At 38.5% G+C, this 15,015-nt stretch overlaps 1 protein-coding gene across 3 annotated transcripts in view; it reads left to right on the forward strand.

Annotated features, from left to right (window-relative positions):
• Window positions 1-15,015, forward strand: part of ZFYVE9 (zinc finger FYVE-type containing 9) — a 120,915-nt gene that overhangs the window by 71,795 nt on the left and 34,105 nt on the right. For all 3 annotated transcript variants that reach the window (XM_070405118.1, XM_070405117.1, XM_070405119.1), the window contains 3 exons: window positions 736-905; window positions 6,726-6,846; window positions 12,215-12,337. In XM_070405118.1, coding sequence (XP_070261219.1) covers window positions 736-905; window positions 6,726-6,846; window positions 12,215-12,337 — 414 coding nt within the window. The remainder of the gene's footprint in view (window positions 1-735; window positions 906-6,725; window positions 6,847-12,214; window positions 12,338-15,015) is intronic.

A 15,015-nucleotide genomic window follows, 5' to 3' on the forward strand; every position in this document is an offset into this window, starting at 1 on the left:
TCATTTGTCATTTTTGTTGTTCTTCCCTAATCTCTCTTTGTTTTGGCTCTTTGAATTGATTTCCAAAACTGGATTTAAAAATATTATTTCATCAGATTCAGTTTTCCAGCTTTCTCCTGTCCTTTTACTAAAATGCCAACTACTTTTTCACTGCCAGATAAGTCTTTTTCTCCTTCAGTTACACTTTAGCCAAAGTTCTGGTCAGTTTGCTTCCCAATTCTTACATGTCTGAGCCAATTCTTCCTTTTTAATTAATAAGTCTTCAAGATTCTTCAGGGCGTCTTTTGCCATTTAAAAATACCATAGCACTTTTCCAGATATTTAATTCCTATGGAACCTCATATTTTTAGGAGATGTGGATGTCTACTGCTAGATATTTTCTCCCTACTATTTATTTCCTAGGTACTTAAACACTTTCTTTAGTTTCTCTTTTAGTGTCATGGGACAGAGTATATGATATCATCATAGGTGTGCTTAAGAATTCTTCATATTTTAAACCAAAGTGTTTTAAATCTTTGCATATAAGTTATAGAAGCAATATATACTTAAATGTGTATTTTATTAATTTATAAACACTTTTACACACAGTTACAGTTCTGATATTTCTAATTATAAGATGCTAAATAGTGATTTTTATTTTTTTTTACATCTGGAATTGGTGACCTTCTCTTCTTTGACGTTAGAAACCCTACCGATGTCACATTGATGCCTCTTTTATTTTTCTGGTTCCTTAAGTGGCTCAGCCCAGAGAGCAGAGGCGAGTTTGGTTTGCTGATGGGATCTTGCCCAATGGAGAAGTTGCTGATGCAGCTAAATTAACAATGAATGGAACTTCCTCTGCAGGAACCCTGGCTGTGTCACATGACCCAATCAAGCCAGTAACTACCAGTCCTCTACCATCAGAGGTAAGAAAACAAAATGGTAACTAAAAGTGAGTGCTTACTTTCCTTAGCATGTGCTGCCTCGGTCTTGCTTGTTTCTAAGTTGGGTGACCTTTCTGTGGAACCCTATAAGTTTGGATACAGTTTACTAGTAGTGCATGTGTGTGTTTTATAGGGGTACAGTATATGTGGCAAAATCAGTTCTTATTCTATATTTGCAAGTTTTTTCAGGAGAAAGATTCTTATGAAGGTTGTTCTCAGGTGAGCTCAGGCTACTGCTGTAGCTAGAAGTTGTGCTAGAAGGAGTCCTGGCTCTTTGATACATTGGTTTTTAACCAGTTAACTGCCACGATATTTTGAATTTATTTAAAAAAGGTCCGCCACTTGTGTCTATTAGATGCTTATGGCAGTTAACTGTTAAACCATGTTCCCCGGGTTCTGTGGTAGCCTCTCTGGAGTACAATGGTGAGGGAGAGCCAAGCAATACGAAGGAAGCTGGAGGAAGATATTTCTTCCTCTCAACCCAACTATCTCCACTTTTTTCTTTTCTCCCTGTTGTGTTTCCCTGGAAGATGCTTAAAAAGGGTCCCAAAGCTTAAAAATTAATTGAAAACCACTGACTTAATGGTTGGAAGACTCATTATTTACCTAAGGAAACTAGCTTATATTGTGTTGTCACCTCCACTGTGTCTCTATAGGATAGTCTAGTCACAATTTTGGGGCTAATGGAATTCTCTTTCCTTGGGACCTAATTTTCAGAAAGGGACAAATATTAGCTACTTTTTCTGGACTCAGTGAGAAAACAAGAGTTATCTCGGGTCAAAATGAACAAGTATACTTTTATATAGTGGTAGCCTTTCTATTGCTCATTGCCTCCTTGAATTTGGTCATCAAAGCTATAATAAGGCTTATGTTAATTCCACCTAAGTATATGTGTCCATTTAAAAAAAATAAAATAAGAGGATCAAATTTAGATAAAGTTTTTATTCTTGAAGTTTTCATAGAGTTGTTAGTTACTATTTATATTTATGATCAGTGATTTTTTCAGGGATTTACATGATTTATGGATTTTATTTTAGCTGAAATTGCATGTTATTAATATTAGATTTATTGACATAGAGAGCTGAATTTCCTGTTTGATGAAGGAACATTAAACCAGGCCATATCTGTCTTCAAATATTTCTAAGTCCCCCCCGCTTCTAAGGCTTCAAAGGGCAACAGCCAGAACTATCTTATTCTTTCCTGAATCTTCATAGTTACTTTGTCAAGAAGGTGCCTTCTTTTTCCTTCACTTGCTTGTTTGAAAAATTTTCAAACTCACAGAAAAGTTGCAAGAATAGTACAGTGAATAATCATATACTCTTCACTTATATTTACCAATTGTTCACACTTTGCCATATTTGCTTTACCCCTACACACACACACACACACACACACACACACACAGTTATTTTTTTGATGAGCCATTTGACGATTAGTTGTACTTTATTGCTTAAGAACAAGCTATTTTCGCCGAACCAGTTTGGTTCAGTGGATAGAGCGTCGGCCTGCGGACTCAAGGGTCCCAGGTTCGATTCCGGTCAAGGGCATGTACCTTGGTTGCGGGCACATCCCCAGTGGGGGGCGTGCAGGAGGCAGCTGATCGATCTCTTTCATTGATGTTTCTAACTCTCTGTCCCTCTTTCTTCTTCTCTGTAAAAAATCAATAAAATATATTTAAAAAAAAAAGAACAATCTATTTTCTTTCATAAGCACAATACAATTATATGAGAAAGAAATTTCACATATAATTCTGTTATCTAATATATAGTCCATATTCAGATTTGCTCAATTGTTCCAATAATGTTCTTTATAGATTTCATTTATACACATGTGCACACATATAAAATTTTTGTTATTAAAAAAAAATTAGGATCCCATCAAGGATCACAGTTGCATTTAGTTGTTGTGTTTCTTTGTTTTTTTTTTACTTTAGAACAGTTATACCACTCTTTAAATTTTGCTTTTCATTTTACTGTGTTTAAGTAGACCACTGCAGTTCAAACCAGTGTTGTTCAATGGTCAAGTATATTTTCAATCCATGGTTGGGAATCCAAGTATGTGGAGGACTGACTTAAGTTATATGCAGATTTTTGGCTGTGCAGGTTGTGGATGCCCCTAACCTCTGCATTGTTCAAGGTCAACCATATTAATATTTTTGGAATATCTAGGCCATGTTTTGCATAAAGTTCTTAATTTGTATTTGTCTGATTTTTTCCCCCTCATGATTAATTTCAGATTAAACATTTTTGGCAATAATAATAATACCACCTAAGTGACGATCATTTCTTAGTGGGACACATAAAGAAATAATCAGTTTGATAGTTGGTTAAATTGATATCTCCTGTGTTTCACCACTGCAAAAGCAGCTATTCCTCTTTGCAGTTAATAAGTAATGTGAGGGTTGATACTTTGAGATTGTGAATGTCCTATTCCCCCAGCAATCTTTCCACAAGTGATTTCACTGTCCTCTGACAATTCTTGCCTGAATCAATTATATCTATGATGTTTATGCAATTATGACTTTGTTTTCTATTAAAAATTTTTACATCTTTTAAATTGTATGATTGGTTCTTAAAACATAGGTTTTTTGTTGTTGTTGCTAATAGTTTTTTGGTGGAATCTTTATTTTCTCTATATAGAATCATGTCATTTGTAAATAATTATAGTTTTATTTCTTACTTTCTAAGTTGGATGCCTTTTATTATTATTTTTTTCTTGTCTAATTGCTCTGGTTAACATAAATTTTTTTTAATGAATGAGGAAGCTCTAGTGGATAAATGTTATAGGGACGCAAGGTGTAGCTCAGTTTAAGAGAAACTGAACCAAGTTAGTTATTTTATTTCTGTGCTCTCACATTGTTCAACATTCTACTATAATATTTATCTGGTAAAATGAGGGAAAACAAATTCTCTAAGGCCAGACTGGAATATAGTTTTCTCATCTTTATGGCCTGTAGAGTACCTGGCAGTTAATAGGTGCTCAGTAAATTAAATAAATGCCTTTTCACAGATGGTATTTAAGTAGAGGCCAAATGGTCACTTCTTATGACATTAAAAGGTGAATTAATGCATCATTAAGTAGCAAGTTAGAATATATTGCTTTATTTTCTGTACTATGCCTTGAAATCAGTCATAATGGTTTCCCACTAAATTGTAGATAGTATTGCCATATTTTTAAAAATATAAATTTAATAATTTCAGAGAGGAAGGGAGATAGAGAAATAGAAACATCAGTGATCAGAGAATCATCGACTGGCTGCCTCCTGCACGCCCTCCACTGGGGATCAAGCCTGCAACCTGGGCATGTGCCATGACCGGGAATTGAACCATGTGCCATGCTGCCATGTGCCATGCTGAGCCATGCTGGTTGGGTGATATTGACATATTTTTAAAAGTAATTTAAATCTTTACTAAAGTTTAAAATACATATAGCAAAGTGCTTTAGGAGAATTAATCTTTGGGAAACAACTTGATGAGCATATACATACAGGGTATCCCCCCAAAAATGTATACACACTTTAACAGCTGATAGTTGTTAAATAAAAATGAAATATATTTTAATAAACACTGCCTTTATAATTATTCAAAGTGTGTATATACATTTTTGGGGACACCCTATATCTATAATAATAAAAGCGTAATACACTATTAGACCGGATGTCCTTCCAGACGAAGCTGGGGCTATAAGGGAAGCCCAGGTCCCGGGTGCCTGCCAGCAGCCAGGGGGAAGCCCGGGGGCCCGGGTCCTGGGTGCTAGAGGGAAGCTGGTGCCGGCAGCTGGGGGAAGGAAGGCCTATGTGGGCCTCTAGTATACATATAAACACATACACACACACACACCCCCTGTTACCACCACTCAGGTGAAGATATAAAACATTTTCATCATTTGCCCTAGCTAATTTGGCTCAGTGGATAGAGCATTGGACTGTGGACTAAAGGGTCCCAGGTTCAGTTCCAGCCAAGGACACATGCCTGGATTGTGGGCTTGATCCCCCCCAGTAGGGGATGGGCAGGAGGCAGCCAGTCAAAGAGTCTCTCTCATCATTGATGTTTCTATCTCTCTCCCTTCCTCTCTGAAATCAATAAAAATATTAAAAAACAAAACAAAAACATTTTCATCATTCTAGAAGGTTCCCTCATACCTTCTTTTGTCAGTACCTCTTTATATTAAATTTCTTGTACATTTTTCCCCCGGAGAAAAGATGTTATCATTATTCTGACTTGTGTCACTATGGATTGGTTTGACCTGTCTTGAATTTCATGTAAATGGAAACATATAGTATATACTGTTTTGTGTGGGGTAAAATTGGCTTATTAAACTCAAACTATTTTCTGTACAATTTATCCATGTTGTGTGCATCAGAAGTTAATTTGTTGTTGTTGAGTAGTGTTCCATCAGTATGGATATATCACAACTTATCTATTTTCTTTTTAATGGACATTTGGATTATTTCCAGCCTTTGGTTATTGTGCGGATGAAAGCTGCTATAAACACTCTTCTACGTCTTTTAAAAAAACAGTTTTAAAATGCTTTTTTAAACCTTATTTTTCTTTTTTTATATTTCTTTTTATTGATTTCAGAGAAGAAGGGAGAAGGAGAGAGAGCTAGAAACATCAATGATGAGAGAGAATCATTGATCGACTGCCTTCTGCACATCCCCTACTGGGGACTGAGCCCGCAACCCAGGCCTATGCCCTTGGCCAGAATCGAACCTGGGACCCCTCTGATGTTCTATCCACTGAGCCAAACCGGCTAGGGCTATTTTTCTTTCTTAAATGAAGGAGAATATGGAGAGGAGAGCATCATTTTAATAGATCTTTGAGTGTGGTCTATTAAGTCGTTAATTGTGGATTTAATCCCACTCAAAATGTTTTGCAACATTATATTTTATTAAATATATCTAACACGATCATATTAATGCAAAGAAAAATGAAGTTTTATTTCATGGTATAGTAAATGAAAATGATGACCTATTTTATTTATTTATTTATTTATTTATTTATTTATATTTATTTATTTTTAAATATATTTTTATTGATTTCAGAGAGGAAAGGAGAGAGGTAGAGAGATAGAAACGTCATTGATGAGAGAGAATCATTGATTGGCTGCCTCCTGCACGTCCCCCACTGTGGGGGATCGAGCCCGCAACCTAGGCATGTGCCTCCAGCCGGAATCGAACCTGGGACCCTTTAGTCTGCAGGCCAACGCTCTAACCACTGAGGCAAAGGGGCCAGGGCAATGATGACCTATTTTAATCTCTGTATGTTATCAAAGTTAATTTTTTTTATTGTGGTAAAATATATATAATATAAAATTTACCATCTTAACCATTTTTAAGTGCATAACCCATGGCATTAAGTACTTTCATATTGTACAGCCATCACCACTATTTTCAAAGATATTTTGAAAAAGCAGTATAAATGAGACTTTAATAAACCAAATACATTAAAAGTTCAGAAATTATGAGGTAACATTGAAATTTTGTTTTCACACTGCAAGTTTTAAATATATGTATATATATATTTTATGGCAAAAGAAACTTCGGTAACGGAAGCTTTGCCTCTTCGAGGCTACATTGCCTCTTCTCTCATTACTATGATTTGATGATGCCAAAGGGAGAGACTGTACAATTGGAAACATTTTCATAGTATAAGCCCAGTGTTTTAGGAAACCATAGGTTAATGAGTATGAAAAAGTATGAATTCCAAATTTTCAATTAAATTCTCATTTATATCCTTGATTATATTTTGCAAAGTCTTAAACATCTTTATAATGCTCACTTTGCTCATTTGCTTTTCCTAGACAGATATTTCTCTCTTCTCTGGGAATATAACTCAGGTTGGAAGTCCTGTTGGGAGTGCAATGAACCTTATTCCTGAAGATGGTCTTCCTCCCATTCTCATCTCTACTGGTGTAAAAGGAGGTTTGTGTACTTACATTTTGCCTTCTAATTAAGGGAAAGAGATAGAATTTGAATGATAACCACCCCTTCTCTAACAAAAAAATCAACTACTCAATACCATGAAATTAATTGTTGCTGTTACTGGTTGTTTTAGAGTGGATATTTATGCTTTTATATGATAATTATTTCATTTATTGGAAGGATATATTTTTAATTTTAGTGTAAATGTAGTTCATTGGCAGTTTTTAAAAATATATGTGTATTTTAAGTATGTTTTTATTGATTTCAGAGAGAGGAAGGTAGAAGGAAAGAGAGGTGGAAACATCAATGATGAGAGAGAATCATTGACAGGCTTCCTTCTGCATTCCCCCTACTGGGGATCAAGCCTGTAACCTGGTATGTGCCCTGATCAGGAATCAAACAGGTGATCTCTTTCTGGTTCATGGTTCAATGTTCAACCACTGAGCCACACCAGCTAGGCTGAAAATAGTTTAAAGCATATAATACTCTGAAGTATTTCTTGTGGTTCCAGAGTTGGCCCACCTGATACTTCAGTACATTAATTTAACTTTTTGTTTTGAAGTATAATATACATTAAGAAATCTACACTAATAAAAGAGAAACATGGTAATTGGCGTACAACCGCTACCCTTCCCATTGGCTAATCAGCGTATCCTTATGCAAATTAACTGTCAGCCAAAATGGTGGCCGGCAGCCATGCACTGAAGCGAGCAGGGAGACTTGCTTCCTCCAGGAACTGCAGACTCCAACGTTCCCTGCCTCACTTGCCGGCCTCTCAACTGCAACTCTAAGCAACTATTACTATGTTGCAAATAAGAAGCTAAACAAAACCGGCTTTCAGTCAGCCCCGGACCGCAACATTGTATCCATGTTTTCAGCAGTGAGGCCTCAGAGCTAAAGCTGGCCCAGAATACAAAAAAAAAAAAAAAGAAAACAAGGAGCAGTTGGGAGCTTTTAGTCAACTGCCAGCGGGAAAACAGCCCTCAGCCCCTCAGCCAGCCTGGCCAGGTACCCCAGTGGGGACCCCCACCCTGATCCAGGACACCCTTCAGGGCAAACCAGCCGGCCCCCACCCATGCACCAGGCCTCTATTCTATATAGTAAAAGGGTAATATGCCTCCTGGCACCGGGATCAGCGGAGCAGCGAGGCTCCCGGCACTGGGATCAGCGGAGCAGCGAGGCTCCTGGCACCGGGATCAGCGTGACAGGGGGCAGCGCCCAAACCTCCTGATCAGCCCTGCTCTGTGCCTGATAGGGGGGGAGCTCCCCAATCCCCCGATCACCCTGCGGCTCTGTGTGTGACAGGGTGCAGCGCACCAACCCCCTGATCGGCCCTGCTCTGTGTGTGACAGGGTAGAACCATAACCTCTCCATCGGCCCTGCCCTGAGTGTGACAGTGGTGGTGCCCCAACCCCCTGATCGGCCCTGTTCTGTGGGTAATAGAGGGTGGCGCCCCAATCCCCCTCCACGGGCCTTGCTCTGTGTGTGACAGGGTAGAGCCATAACCTCCCATTGGCCCTGCCCTGAGTGTGACAGGGTGCAGCGCCCCAACCCCTTGATCCGCCCTGCTCTGTGTGACAGGGGGCGGTGTCCCAGCTCCCCTATCGGCCCTACTCTGTGAGTGACAGCGGGGAGCTCCTCAACCCCCTGATGGGCCCTGCTCTGTGAGTGACAGGGGGCAGCGCCCCAACCCCCCTGATGGACCCTGCTCTGTTAGTGACAGGGGGCAGCGCCCCAACCCCCTGATTGGCCCTGCTCTGTGAGTGACAGGGGGCAGCGCCCCAACCCCCTGATAGGCCCTGCTCTGTGCGTGATAGGGGGTGACGCCGCAACCTCCCCATTGACCCTGCCTTGAGTGTAACAGGGGGCGGTGCCCCAACCCCCCAGTCAGTCTATCCTGAGCGTGACTGAGGGTGGCATTGCAACCTCCTGATCCGCCCTGCTCTGTGCATGACGGGATGGCGCCCCAACTCCCCAATCGGCCCTGCTCTGAGCCTGACCAGGGGCTGCACGTAGGGATTGGGCCTGCCCTCTGCCACCCGGGAGCAGGCCTAAGCCAGCAGGTTGTTATCTCTCGAGGGGTCCCAGATTGTGAGAGGGCACAGGCCGGGCTGGGGCACCCCCCCACCCCCAGTGCACAAATTTTTGTGCACTGGGCCTCTAGTCTATAATAATAAAAGCATAATATGCTAATTAGACCAGACAGCCGAACGACCTTCCGGACATCATTCTGGACATCCTTCTGGATGAAGCCGTGATGGCAGGGGCCAAGGCGGTTAGGGGCGATCAGGCAGGCAGGCAGAGGCAGTTAGGGGTGATCAGGCAGGCAGGCAGGTGAGCGGTTAGGAGCCAACGGTCCTGGATTGCCGGCAGTAGGACATCCCCCTAGGGATCCTGGTTTGTGAGAGGGTGCAGGCCGGGCTGAGGGGGAACCTCCCGCCCCCTGCACGAATTTTTGCACCGGGCCTCTAGTGTACATATAGTAAGTGGAGAATACTTAAATGGCAATTTTATTGGTAAAAATATTTTTAGTGAGTTCTGATAAGAAGTAAAATTATTATCCAATTTAAAGAATGCTTTTCTTTGCATGAACAAACTGACGAATTTCAGAGGGAATGTGGGGTGGAGGGGTGGGTAGGAAGTGCTTAACCAGGGAATCTATATGCATATTATGGACACAGACAATAGAGTAGTGAAGGCCTGGGAGGGGCGGGTGCAGGGTGGAAGGGGTTAATGGGAACAAACAAACAAATGGGACATCTGTAATACTTTAAACAATTTTTAAAAATGCTTATCTTTTTGTGAAAGTTTCTTGTTGACATATCCAGATCAGCATTCAATTAGTACAGTTTCAAAAGATGTTTTATCAATAATTTCTCCTCAGTTTTTTCCTATTCTTTTACCTGGTCTCCTTGCCTTCAGTCTTTCTGTCCTTTATCTTCCACATTTAGCCTGTTTTTAAGCAAAGATATTATCATATATTGCTTTTGCTTAGAAACAGTCAATGGGATTTTTAATCCCTTCAGTATAAATTGCCTACCTTAGCATACAGTGTTCCTTATAACCTTATCTCAACTTATCTTTCTAACTTTATTTCCAGCTACTGCCTCATGCATTCCACAGTTCATGTGCATGCTACAGTTTATTTACTGTCTTGAATATTCTCTTTTCATACTTTCATGCCTTTTCTTCTGCTGTGGAAGAGTGGGAAGAGAATGGACTTCAGAGCTGGACAAATCTGAGCTTTGCTCTCAGTACTAATCCATTGTAGCTGTGTGATCCAGTGGGCAAATCATATATCCTCTCTGAGTGTTTTTCCTACTTTTTTAAAAAAAAACACCTAGTAATTACACCACCTTAATTTAAGAGTCATGACTATTAAGTCAGATTTCATACCGGAAAGTACTGAGCAAAAAAAGTGGTTCAAAGGAGGCATGTAATTAATATTATGCTTTCCTTGCCTAGAATACCCTTCTATAACTTAGAATCCTTGAAAAATTCCTCAACCTTTCAAAATCCAGATTAGTGGAAAACTCTCCTCTGAATCCTTACCTAGGCTGTCTCTGTAGTAGTGTTTTGGATCCTTACTGTTTTAGTAGGAATTCTTGTAGACTGTTACTGCATTCTTATTGTAAAGTAGATATTTTTTTATATGTCTGATTCTTTCACTTAGAAGATGAATTCCTTCAGTCTTAATTTATGTTTGTGTCTTTTTATTTTAAATATATTTTTATTAATTTCAGAGAAGAAGGGAGAGGGAGAGAGAGATAGAAACATCAATGATGAGAGAGAATCATTGATTGGCTGCCTCCTGCACGCCCCACACGGGGGACTGAGCCCATAACCCGGGCATGTGCCCTGACCAGGAATCGAACCGTGACCTCCTGGTTCATAGGTTGATTCTCAACCACTGAGCCATGCTGGCCAGGCATGTTTGTGTCTTTTGCTGCTAGCATGGTGCTGTGCCTATAGTAGGCTCTCAGCAGTGTTGACTGACTGTATTGTACTAGCAGATCAACTGTGTTCTGATAGTTCAACAGTGAACTTTCACATAAAGTTAAGCATTCTTTTGTTTTGTATAATGCCTATGTTTCTTTACCAGGCAGGAACCCCTAAAAATATTCTTTTGTTAGTAAAATTACTACGTAGTTGACAAATTTTTGCTATTTTCATAAATCTTAGATTAATAAGAAATTGTGTTGGTCTACTCTGTTGTTAAGATAAATAAGATTGCATTTTCATTAAAATTCACATCCATTAACTCTAATTGTCAAAACCTCTCCTACTTGAAACTGGTTATCTCATATTTGCTCACTTAAACCACATTACTCTCTCTCTTCACCACAATTTTGCAATGTTATATTCCAGTGAAATAACTTTATAAATTTTTTTCTTTCTTTTAAGTCGCTTAGTATTTCTCTTTCTAATAAATATTTTCATTGATAGGGTAGACATTTCCCATACATCCAAAAACTAGTTTTTTGGTTTCTATTAGTCATTGGGAAATGGTGTTATTTTGTTCTACCTGGCTGTCCCTTAATGATGCATTTTATATGCAATTTTCATGTTTTCAGTTTCTTTCCACTATCTTTATATTTTACAGTGGTTATTACCCATGATTTTGACTTCAAACTGAGATGGCTACCATCATTCAAAATGGTGTGGCTGAATATGACATAGTACTGTGCTTATAGGGGTTAAATGGAAAGAGTTCTGTTCAGAGCCTCAAGTATTAACTTGTTCATGTTCAGAATGTGATGTGTGATTTACTGGTGATTTTGGTGATATATGTACTGAACTCTTGATTTTTACATAAATGTATTCCTTCATGAAACCAATCACTTAAGATACTTTTGGTTTATTTTCTAGGTGCGTTTTTTAAAGTTTAATTTTTTAATGGTAAAAAATCTCAAACTACACTAAAGGACATTGAGTAAAAAGTAGGATTCTCTTCTACCTCAACCACTAGGCATCCTTTCCAAAAGTAACTAGTATGTTAACACTTTCTTATATATCATGGATTCTTTAAAATGTTGCTCTTAGAACATGTAATATGTGAAGTTCTTATTATGATTGTTGGAGAATTTTTGTTAAATAAAAGAGTTGTTTTTAGATTTGGCACAAATCATTTTGTGGAGCAATCTCTGCATAGGATAACCATGTTGTCCTCCAAATTGGACTGGGTCACTTTTGAAAGTGAAAGGGGCACTGTTAATGATACTGAGATAGCAGACACAAACCTCTATTCACTCTGCCTATCAACCAAATGCTCTCTCTTTCCTTTGCATAATCAGCCTGTTCCTCCATCAGATTTCTTTCTGTGTTTGTCCCGTTAGCCAGTCTCTTACATTGTTTTTTCCCTTTACAGACTATGCTGTGGAAGAGAAACCATCACAGATTTCAGTGATGCAACAGTTGGAGGATGGTGGCCCTGACCCACTTGTATTTGTTTTAAATGCGAATTTGTTGTCGATGGTTAAAATTGTAAATTGTAAGTTAGAAATTTGTTTTTCAAAATAAAAAGTGAGATACTTTACTGACTCATAGATAATACATAAAGCTTTCAAATTTATTACAAATGTTTTTATATAGAGCCACATCTTATTGACCACTGGGTACTGAAGAAGTTGGTTTGTATAAAGTAATATATCCCAGAAGACAGTTGTGGGACTAACAGAAATTCTTGCTTTTAGTCATAGGAATGAGATAGGTGAATTCTCTATGAAGGAAAGCCAAAGAAAACTTGAACTGATTTGAGTTAGGTTCTTCCTGAAATGAGTATGTTATGTCACAACTTGCCACCAGGATAACCAGTGGTGGATATATTATCCAGGAGGGTAAAAAAAATTATATGCCAGATTTAAATCTCAGAAATCTTAACAATGGTACAAAACTTTGTTTGGGAGAAGTATTATTTAACTAACACGTAGTGAAGCTTCAGTACATCTTAAGATTCAGAAGAAACTTCTAAATTCTTAGTGCCTTGTTGGGCATCAGAATGAGAGAGAAGACAGTAACTTAAATCTTGATTCTAAGATGGTATTGGAAAATAGAGAACACATTTATCTTGGATGAATATTAAAAGGCACAGTTTTGGAGAGAGGAAGGAAGCACAGGAGAACAGTCCTCTAGTTCCCACTGTGAGCTTATTCTAAGTTGAACTTGGAAACCAGAAACAGCTATTTCCTTAGAGGTTCTACATTGATGAAATGCAGTTTTCTGTTTACTTGCTAGACATACCCTTGCATGTTTGGCTAGTTATTAATTAAATGCTCATGATCTTTCCTTGTAGGATCAATTTTAAAATAATTTGCCGAAACCGGTTTGGCTCAGTGGATAGAGCATCGGCCTGCGGACTGAAAGGTCCCGGGTTCGATTCCGGTCAAGGGCATGTACCTGGGTTGCGGGCACATCCCCAGTGGGGGATGTGCAGGAGGCAGCTGATCCATGTTCCTCTCTCATCGATGTTTCTAACTCTCTATTCCTCTCCCTTCCTCTCTGTAAAAAATCAGTAAAATATATTTAAAAAAATAATAATAATTTGCTCATTGGGGTGGTGAATACACAAAACAATATACAGTGATGTATTATAGAATTGTACCCCTGAACCCTATATAATTTTATTAACCAATTGTCACCCCAATAAATTAAATTTAAAAAATAAAATAACTTGGTCAAAATTTCAATTTGTCATATCTAGTTTATAAATTGCACTTAGAAAATATCTAACCTAGAATTCTTTTTTTGTTGTTAATCCTCACTCAAGGATATTTTTCCATTGATTTTTAGAGACAGTGGAAGGGAGGGGAAGAGACATAGAGAAAAATAGATGTGAGAGAGACACATCGATTGGTTGCCTCCTGCACACGCACCAACCTGCTGGGGATTGAGTCTGTGTGCCTTGACCAGAATTGAACCTGGGACCCTTCAGTCCTCGGGCCAACGGTCTATCCATTGAGCCAAATCAGCTAAGGCTAACCTAGAATTCCTTTTATATATATATTTTTTATTGATTTCAGAGAGAACGGGAGAGGGAAAGAGATAGAAACATCAATGATGAGAATCCTTGATTGGCTGCCTCCTGCACGCCCTCTACTGAGGATTGAGCTTGCAACCTGGGCATATGCCCTTGACTGAAATCGAACCTGGGACCCTTCAGTCCCAGGCTGATGCTCTATCTACTAAGCCAAACCAGCTCACCATCTGTTTAGGTATATAAAGTAACAATTCCCAAAGTGAAAGAAGGGATCTTTTGTTAGTTTGATTTACATTGTGGTATTTATAGTTTTATTAGAATCCTTTCTCAATTCCTTTGGGGATCCCACCATGTTGGAGTAAAAATGATAAAAGTGCTAAAGACTGAACATTATTTTTAACTACATTTTTAAGTATATATTGCTTATGCTGTTAGGACTCTACAGAGCCTTATAGTGAAGAAGTGGAAGTAAGTAGTCCAGAAAAGCCATCTTTTTCATCACTTTTTACAACATGAAGCCAAGTAAAGTCATGTTGTTGATGATCTAGGATTTTCTTACAGAAAGGTCTATAATTAGAATAGCTAGAATCTTTTAGTCATAGATTAATGTACACATAAAAAATGTTTTTTAGGCCACAACCTGAATTCAAAGCTGTAATATTGGCTTTTATTGTTGTTGTTTTAGGCCTTACATAAGTAATTCCTATGTTGAAGTGTGTGTTGTTGTTTTTTAAATAAAGATGGGGAAATAGATTTTTGATCATTATAGCTAAGGATGTGTAGATTGATTGTATTTATTTTTAAAGGAACATTGTTTCTTTTGATAATTACACTATTTTAATAATAGCAGTTAAAAGTTTTCAGTGTGTCTTTTTTCACTATTACTTCTTTTACTCCCCTTCCAATTGTTTTTCTAAGAGTTTGCCTAGAGCCAGAGGCATTGGTATATTTTATTTTCTACAGTAGTTCTTTGGCTCAATGCAGTACAAATCGCAGGTTGAATTATACAGACAGTATGATCTATTTCAGGGGTCCTCAAACTATGGCCCGCGGGCCACATGCAAATACAAATATTGTATATGTTCCCGTTTTGTTTTTTTACTTCAAAATAAGATATGTGCAGTGTGCATAGGAATTTGTTCATAGTTTTTTTAAAACTATAGTCCGGCCCTCCAACGGTATGAGGGACAGTG

Source organism: Myotis yumanensis, unplaced genomic scaffold (assembly GCF_028538775.1).
Source record: "Myotis yumanensis isolate MYYU_CA2020_CCGP unplaced genomic scaffold, mMyoYum1.0.hap1 SCAF_2, whole genome shotgun sequence".
NCBI lineage: Eukaryota > Metazoa > Chordata > Mammalia > Chiroptera > Vespertilionidae > Myotis > Myotis yumanensis.